The sequence below is a fragment of the Cibotium barometz genome, chromosome 50 (assembly GCF_041138505.1).
Source record: "Cibotium barometz isolate CiBa-2024 chromosome 50, ASM4113850v1, whole genome shotgun sequence".
NCBI lineage: Eukaryota > Viridiplantae > Streptophyta > Polypodiopsida > Cyatheales > Cibotiaceae > Cibotium > Cibotium barometz.
In genome coordinates, this window is record NC_141095.1 from 21,619,303 (window position 1) to 21,628,047 (window position 8,745).

The window sequence follows — 8,745 nt, forward strand, 5'->3', positions numbered from 1 at the left end:
CTCAAAGGATTGGACGACTGTGGAGTGTACGTTGTTGCCTATGGCACTAAAGATGGGGAGCATAGCCACGTGAAGAGGAGAGAGAGTAGAGAGAGGGGACCCAGGGAGGTGCGCAAGGTGTGAACATCTCTGTCCCATTCTGTCCCTGTTTTTTTTTGCAGACAGTCCGTGGCTCTAGCTGTGTGCGGCTAGGCGCGGTTATATGCACGGCTATGGCTGCACTCCCCTAGCGGCACCTACAGTCGCGTGAAGTCTTTTTCTCCACCATAAATGGATTCTTTTAAATTTGTGTGGCTCGAACACAACTGTGCTCTTTGTGTGTTGTAGCGTCTCTCTTGAACTCCAATCAGTGGACTAAGAGGGTTTACACAATTCCCAACCTGCAATTTTTTTAATTGGCCAAGCTCATGGATAGGGAGTCTATTTCCAATTTATATGTATAAAAATCCCAAAGCAAGGACGTGTCAAGAATTTAAACGATCGTATGATTCAAGCTATAGAGGTTTTTTCAAACGGTCAATATATTATCTGGAGGGACTTGCTACCATGAAAGTTGTCCTAGAAGATGCCCAGTTGCAATGGCCAAGTGTGAAGTGGCTAATAAGAGGGTTGATGTGGTTGAGCGTGAAGAGGTGTGCTCCACTCATGAGAGGTCGAGGCATATCCAAGCCTTGGATTTATTGGCATTCGGTTTTCATTGAGGTGTGATAATAATAATGGGGTGGTGGTCGTGGTTAACGAGAAGTTTTGTACAAGGTGGTGATCAGTGCGCCGGGCACGTGTGAGGGGATTTTTCACACGCTTGCATGCGTTCTCACCAACCTTCGCCCTTTTTCGCCCTCTTTCCTCCTCGATTTATATAGTTCAAAGCTTTAATCGACGTTGTTGTTTTTGCTGTTGCTTAATGACATTAACGATCATGCGCTAGACTGTGCAGGAATCTGATTTTCGTGGGAGAGGAAGTGTGGTTTTAGCTGTGAGATTTGATATTTAAGGAGGTGATTAAGGGGAGGATTAGGCTGTGTTTAAGTTTGCAAGCTAGCTTGTTTAATTTGTTGGGTTTTGATCAGAGAACATGCCAGGGTGGGAATACGATGAGGCGTACAAGAAGGCCCTTACTATGCCCTCAACATGGGAAGAAGACAGTACTGCTAATAATAGTCGGGAAGTTGCAGGAAATGATGATAATAACACATGGATATCTGCAAAAGTCTCTTCTAGCGATGGTTCGGTAGCCTCTCCTAATCCACGTTTTGTGCCTAAGCCTCATCAGCTGAGAAGTGGTTTATATTCACAAGGCCGTGGTAATCACACTAATCTCAACACGAAAGGGTATAATGATGTTTCTAATCACTACACAGAGGAGCATAGTGATTATGCTAATCTCAACATAAACTCGCGAAGAAGAGGTGAGTATGATTGCCGTAATGCAAGCGATAAAGGATTACGTACTAATCACAACACAAAAGGGTTTAATGATTATGCTAATCAAAACACAAGCTGGAGAAGCAGGGGTGACAATGATTGTCGTGACGGGTTACGTGCTAATGCAAGAGGACTAGATGAGAGGTTAAGTACTCTTAGCATAATCAAGGATGATGAGAAAGCGATGCGCTTGAAGAAGGATAATGGATTAAGTACTAGTGAAAGAGGATTAGGGAAGGGATTAAGGAATGCAGATGATGATGAGAAGGCGATGAAGAGCAATGGGATCAACTTTGATGCATACGATGAGATACCAGTGGAGGCGACTGGGGAGGAGGTGCCGCATGCAGTGGAGACGTTTGCAGAAATGGATTGTGGGGTGGTGGTGAATGACAACATAAGGAGGTGTGGGTTTGAGAGGCCCACACCTGTGCAGCGCCATGCCATGCCCATCTGCATGGGCGGCCGGGACCTGATGGCCTGCGCCCAGACGGGATCGGGCAAAACAGCTGCTTTCTGCTTGCCCATCATAGCGTGCATCTTACGCAACCATCTGCATGAGAAAAGACCAGCTGCACACCATGCATCGACCATCACCCAATCGTGCTTCCCCTTGGCTCTCATCCTCTCCCCCACCAGGGAGCTTGCATGCCAGGTTTAATATATTCTTTTCTTTGCTTCATTGAAATCATTTTTCATGTTTTGACATATTCTTGTATTAATCTATGTTTCATTTTTTGATGTATTCCCGACTGTATATATGTTGTATTCATTTGTTCGCTTTTTTGATTAAGTTCCATTAATATTGTATTTAGATGTTTTGATATATTATATACTATGTCTATTAATTGTTTACTTTTTTTTTGTGTGTTGCAGATTCACACAGAGGCCAAGAAGTTTGCTTATGAAACACGCCTAAAAGTGGTGGTGGTTTATGGTGGTGCTCCTGTCCGAGCACAGGTGCTTTTGTAGGATTTTCAGTAGACTTTGTGCAAACTTGATCTGATGTTTTTGTTTGAATCAATATAATTATGCAATTTCAAGATGTTCCCAGTCTAAACATCAAAGATTATTATGCATGATTGATGTGATTGGGATTGATGTTAACGTTGAGACTGTAGAAAAATACAAACTGTGTGTGCTCACAAGGTGTTTTCAGAGACACTTGAGATACAAAACAAATACGTGTTTACTTTACTCAATCGGCAGGATACATAGCGACAGTTCGTCGCTTCAGTATGTTGTTTCAAATCACGACGTGTATGCATGCTTTCATGTGTGCTGTTGTCTTTTTACATACACTAGATATACATGCATACATGTGTGTTCTTAATACATTTACAGACTCTCATGTGTGTTCTCTCTTTACTGAAGGTGTGTTGTCTTTTTAATTCATAACATATAGATGAATATGTACACGTACAAGCTGCAAATAAGAAAACAGCAGTAAAATCTGTTCAATAGTTTTTGTTTAACACATTGTTTGTTACCTTGAATAACCAACTAACCAGCTTAAAGAGCTGGACAGAGGAGTGGACATCTTAGTAGCAACGCCGGGACGGCTAGCAGATCTTATGGACAAGGGGAAAATTTCATTGTCACAAGGGAAGTATCTTGTCATTGATGAGGCAGACAGGATGCTTGACATGGGGTTTGAGCCACAGATCAGGAGAATTGTTGAGGAGGCGGATATGCCTGCTGTTGGCAAGCGTCAGACTATGCTGTTTAGTGCGACCTTTCCACATGAAATACAGGTGTGGTGCCTTTCTCATCAGAGCAGAGGTCTTGCATGTGCTTTGTACACATGTGCAGATCTTTGAGTCTGAATGCTAGGTTTGGTTGAACATTGTATTTGACACTACTGTGTGTTGTTTTTTTAAAGAGAAAAGAAAAGCCTTCTGATTTGTTAACATTATTGTTTCAGAAACTTGCTGGTGATTTTTTATCAAACTACATCTTTCTCTCTGTTGGAAGGGTGGGATCTAGCACTGATCTCATTGTGCAGAAAGTGGAGTATTTATACGAGATTGAGAAGAGAAATAAGCTTTTGGAGCTTATTCAAGAACATGGTTTTGAAGGCACAAAAGGAAAGGTAAATCTTTAAATGTTTTCCTTAAATTGCCTCTTGATTTCAAAGAGCTACGATGGACCCTTGAAATCACATAATTTGGCTGATTAAGCTCTCTATTGTCAACATTTGGAATTAATAGATGTTTATGTGCAGAGATTGATAGTAGTGTTTGTGGAAACCAAGAGAGGAGCAGATGCATTAGAGGATTGGCTTTGTAGAATGGGTTGGCATGCCACTTCAATTCATGGTGACCGGAATCAAGAGGTGAGCTTAGACTAGGCTTTCAATTACATAAATTAAAAGATAATGTGCATGCATCATTGATGAGAACATTATACATACTAAGGGTACCATCATTTGCTCTTTGCAGGAAAGAGAACACGCGCTGAGGTCTTTCAAATCAGGCAACACACCTATATTGGTTGCTACAGATGTTGCAGCACGTGGGCTGGACATACCTGATGTTGCACATGTGATCAACTATGATCTTCCCAATGACATTGACAGCTATGTGCATCGCATTGGCCGTACAGGGCGTGCTGGGAGGATGGGGACAACCACTGGATTCTTTACTGATAAGAACATTTCACTTGCAAAACCTCTAGTTGAGCTTATGGAGGAATCCAACCAAGAGGTTCCACAGTGGCTAGTTGAATATGCTGCCATGGAGGGTTACGGGCAAGGTGGTGGGAGAACTAGTGGTAGATCTAGAGGTGGCCCCAGATTTGGTGGCAGAGACTATCGTAGCAAGAGGTGGTGAAGCAATGTAAGGTGCTATCACTTAGGTATATGGCTTATTATCCAGGACCCAGTTTTGTACTAAAATTTTGTAGAAGGCTGGTGTATGCCTCACTAGCCAAGTGTATGCCTTAGTACCCTCGTATTCGTAGAGTTCTGTCTTTGTAGTGCATGTGGTGGTATGCATGTTTTGAAAGATGGAAATATATTTTGTTGCTATGGTATATTTTTATATAAGATGGAAATATATTTTGTTGCTATGATGTATGTACCACCAAAGTTCTAGTAGAAATGTTTGGAGGTTGCTGCATGATGCCCTATGAAGAGTTGAAGTGACCTACTGAAATGAGGCATCCTTGCGGGGTGCGCAGGTTGCGAACTTTGCTATGGTGATGTGATGTGAGATTTGAATGCAACCCAACCCTCTTTCAAGATCCGATCTAGTGATGGGAGACCATTGAAATGCATGCTGAGTAGAGGGGTTTATGCCAGGAAAATGAGTCAGGAGGAATTATGTTTTGACCTAATAGAAATGCATTTCCCCTCTGGCTATGGGTATTGCATCCACCTTCCTCCCTGCTTAAATATTGAGTTTTGTGTGGCACCTTGATCTGGCCAGTGGAGATCTCGATTGCAAGTGACAAGAATTCCCACAGATTATAAAGCTAAATTTGTTGTGGTATACACGCGGATTCGTGGTGGTGTACGCAGGCCAGCCATGGGAGACTGCCTTTTTGTTCTCTTAGAATCCCACCGTGTAATTGAGTAGCTTGAGTGATGCATATCTATTTATGGGAGGTGAGCTGTTAACTCATTCAAAACATAATGTGATGGGAAGTGGGCGGTTTGCTAAATGCGAAGTGAATGCTATGTGCAGCCTCTATATCGAGCTCAAAAATGGGGGAGCATCATTATGTGTAACCCTTCATGTCGAGCTCAAAACTGTGGAGTTTGACTATCCAAAACTATTTGCCAAACATGGTTTCTGGTCTGACAAATGAGAATCAAACACAGGAGACATTGTTGGTATCTGCTGAGAATGTCCCGGCATAGAGCTGCATGTCTAGGAGCTAAATCATGCACGTGTTCGTGATTTCATGTGGAATTTCGCCCCAGTGCGTAAGGTGCATGTCCCCAGTGGCATGGCCAGGAGCCAACGTTTGCACGTGTTGTTGGTTTCACATGGAATTTCGCGTAAGCACATAAGGTGCAGCATGTCCAGAAGCTAAGCTTGCACGTGTTTCTGGTTTCGTGTGTAATTTTGCCTGAGTGCATGAAGCCAGTGTTGCCCAAGTGCATAAGGTGCATGTCCCCCAGTGGCATGGCCAGGAGCCAGTGTTGCCCAAGTGCCCAAGTGCATAAGGTGCATGTCCCCCAGTTGTATGGCCAGGAGCCAATGCTGCGCATGCGTTGCTGGTTTCATGTGGATTTCGCTGAAGCGTGTTAAGGCGCAGCATGTCTTGGCGTATCCCTGACTCAATCCTGCATGTGTTTCTGATTTCGTGTGGAAGACCATAACATTGGTTGACATGTGGAAAAACCATCACATGTGGAAACATTCACGTAGGTCTCAGTGTTTAGAGGAGTGTTGACATGCACACGTCTATGTGACAATAGAGCTGCATTGTGTACATAGCAGAGAACACGAGGTGGCTTGGCTCTTGGGTTACACCTCAGTGCTTTGTTGATTTTCGCCCCTTCTTTTTTTTGTGACTGGTTCCTCTGGTTGTCACCCAACACTCTCGTAGGCCTTTAGGTTGTAAAGATTGCCGTGTTTTAGCTTTTTTCCACTAGGCTCTCTCTTGATATGGACATAAACTTTGCTAGGGAGAAAAACGTGGAGAGTAAAAGTAATGATATTAGCGTAAGTCCCCCCCCCCCCCCCCCCCCTTCCTACTTTCCATCATACCTTGACCTAGTGGAGGGTATTGTAGGTTTTTTGCAACCAACCCTTTCAACTTTGCTCCATAAATGTTTGTTGGCTAGGAGCGCGTTGCATTACTTGTTGTGGCATGTAAACTTCTAGCTTTAATGGCGGTAAAGGGCTCTCTCATAAGACCGGATGGAGCTTATGGTTTAACGAGTATTGATGAGCCAATGAAGTTGACACTCGCATAGCAGGTCCTTCATCCTAGGGAGACTAATGGGGTTGGGGCTTGGATAACCATAAATGGTATTGTAACCTTTAGCAATGTAGAGGACTCACTATCAATCACCATGTCTTGTGTGATAGGGTTTCTCTTTGGGATCCGGAATTTTTGGGCAATGTAGAGGCTTCACCATCAATCGCCATGTCTTGTGTTTTAGGGTTTCTCTTTGGGATCTATAATTTTTTGGGCTTGGTGGTGAAGGCTCTTTTACAATAGCTTTTCCTTTGTTTGCATTTAAGCTATTAAAGCTTTTATTCATCATTGATGAGGAGGTTTGGGAATTGGTAAGTGGAAGTAGTGAGACTAGTGGTATACATTTATGTTTTGGTATCCAAATACAATGGTTACACTTGTAGTAGCCTTGAGCTTTTAATAAGCGTTTGTGGATCCATTTTGCTAAGTTACTTGTAATTTTGACTTCTTGTGCCGATTCTTGTGTTGATGTCCTCCTTCCTTAGTCGGTTGAGGTGATACAGATTGAGAAATCTTAGGAAATCGTTTCCAGGTAGATTTGTGTAGCCACTTTGTATCTCGTCGAATTTATTCGTTCTTTTGATATATTCAGATGTCTAATATGTGGAGGTAGAAGGATCGAGAGTTTTTTCAATATTGGACACTGAAGTGGAGAGGATTTCCATAGATTTTGTGAATGTTGAATCTTCTTCCTCAGTGGTGGTAGGGGTTTATGAGTAGATTGTTCAATTGGGGTTTCACCCATAGAGACACATCCTATCGACCAATCAATCATACATCATGTAGCCTTCATCCATGTACGACCAAGTATTATTGGCCCAGGTAACGTTCTGGTAGGCATAACCAGGAAGTTTGCCACCAATTGCTTGTTGCCATCACATTATATCTCTGTTTGTAATAGCCCAAGAACTTTGGTATTTCTACCCTAGATACTTTTCACCTTTAAGGAGGTTTCTTTGAGTTGGGGTTTTCCCAAGTTGTTTCATGAATTAAAGGAAATTAGATTGTGACTAGTCCCCGTATTAAGTATTATTGGTTGAGGTAATGCTCTGGTAGGCATAACTAGGAAGTCTATCCACTTGCTCGCTGTCACCATCATAATATATCTATGTTTGTAATAGCCCAAGAACCTTGGTATTTCTACCTTGGATACCTTTCACCTTTAAGGAGGTATCTTTTAGTTGGGGTTTCCCCAAATGGTTCCATGCATTGAAGGAAATTAGATTGTGACTGGTCCTTGTATCAAGTAATGTATTATAAAGCACTTTACTATAAGTGCTAGGCAATGGATGATTGTAGAGGTGCTATGTGCTCTTGCATGTCCCCTTCAACCTCTCCTAAAAAGGCTTGTGCATCAAGTCTAATGTTTCTTTCTCGTCGTTGTGAAGTTTGGCTTCTCTTTCTCTTGCTTCCTCTTGGGCTTGGGTCTTCTTTTGAGCAACCCTTTCCTTGGTGGCACGTAAGGATTCTTTGGTAAGAGGTCCATAGTATTTTTCAAACTTACTAACATTAAGGAAACGAACAGTTTCAACTCCGTCAAGAGTCTCAACACGTATAGTACCTTGAGTAGTAACTTCATAAACCCTAAATGGTCCTTTTTTGGTATATTTAAGCTTTTTCTTTTTATGGAGGATCCCATATACATAAGTACAAGATCTCCTTGTTCTTGATATTTCTATCAAACCACTTATTTCTTCGGTCCTTTTTTGTTAGCATGTTTTGCACTGTAATTTCTCTCTCTTCATCGGTGAGTTGTTCTAAAACAAATAGCTGGTTAGTCAATTCATTACCATAAAGATTTTCACTTATAAGACAATATTAGATCAATTTGGAAAAAATCTCACACTTTGGGAATTAACTTTTCAATATAGTTTTGGCCATATCTTGATCATATTAACTCCAAATTTATCGGAGATTGTAGACTTAGATTCTATTTTTAAATATCTTTCCAACGATATGTCACATGAGGGGGTTTTAACAAAATCTTGGATAGGTTCACGTTGATCCCATTTTTCAAATGGGAATGGAATTTTTTTCAAATTATCTAATATGGTGTTTTATGGTTATCCTCAAGCTAGGGATCATGAACTCCCAAGGCATTACTACCTCAAGTTCATACACCATATTAAAAGATGTGCAACCAATTGTAACTTTTTATGATGTGTAGTAGGTCCATACAGAACAACTGTGAGCTTAGACTCCCAATTAGTGCATCGAGCTTCAGTAGTCTTTGTGTGTATTGAAATAAGAACCTTGTTGGTGCTCTTTGCTTGGCCATTTTCCTATGGGTAATTGTGATGCTTCATAATTTCGTATATAATTTTTTTTCATAAATTTTTGTTGTAAAAAGTCTGTAGAATGTTTTGTTAGGATATCTAACATGTTTTT

General features: G+C 41.6%; 1 protein-coding gene across 1 annotated transcript; it reads left to right on the plus strand.

The window, feature by feature from the left end:
• The first annotated feature begins 1,678 nt into the window (after positions 1-1,678).
• Positions 1,679-4,256, plus strand: LOC147609938 (DEAD-box ATP-dependent RNA helicase 52B-like). The gene is made up of 6 exons (XM_086787229.1): positions 1,679-2,080; positions 2,302-2,385; positions 2,937-3,179; positions 3,350-3,517; positions 3,650-3,760; positions 3,867-4,256. The coding sequence occupies exons 1-6, from the start codon at positions 1,697-1,699 to the stop codon at positions 4,254-4,256; spliced, it is 1,380 nt and encodes a 459-aa protein (XP_086643355.1). The 5' UTR covers positions 1,679-1,696.
• Positions 4,257-8,745: the final 4,489 nt, after the last annotated feature.

Coding starts and splice junctions, on each gene's coding strand:
- LOC147609938 (XM_086787229.1), top strand. CDS start 1,697: ATGAAGAGCAATGGGATCAACTTTGATGCATACGATGAGATACCAGTG. Junction 3,180..3,349: donor CCTTTCCACATGAAATACAG/GTGTGGTGCCTT, acceptor TTATTGTTTCAG/AAACTTGCTGGTGATTTTTT. Junction 3,761..3,866: donor ATGGTGACCGGAATCAAGAG/GTGAGCTTAGAC, acceptor TGCTCTTTGCAG/GAAAGAGAACACGCGCTGAG.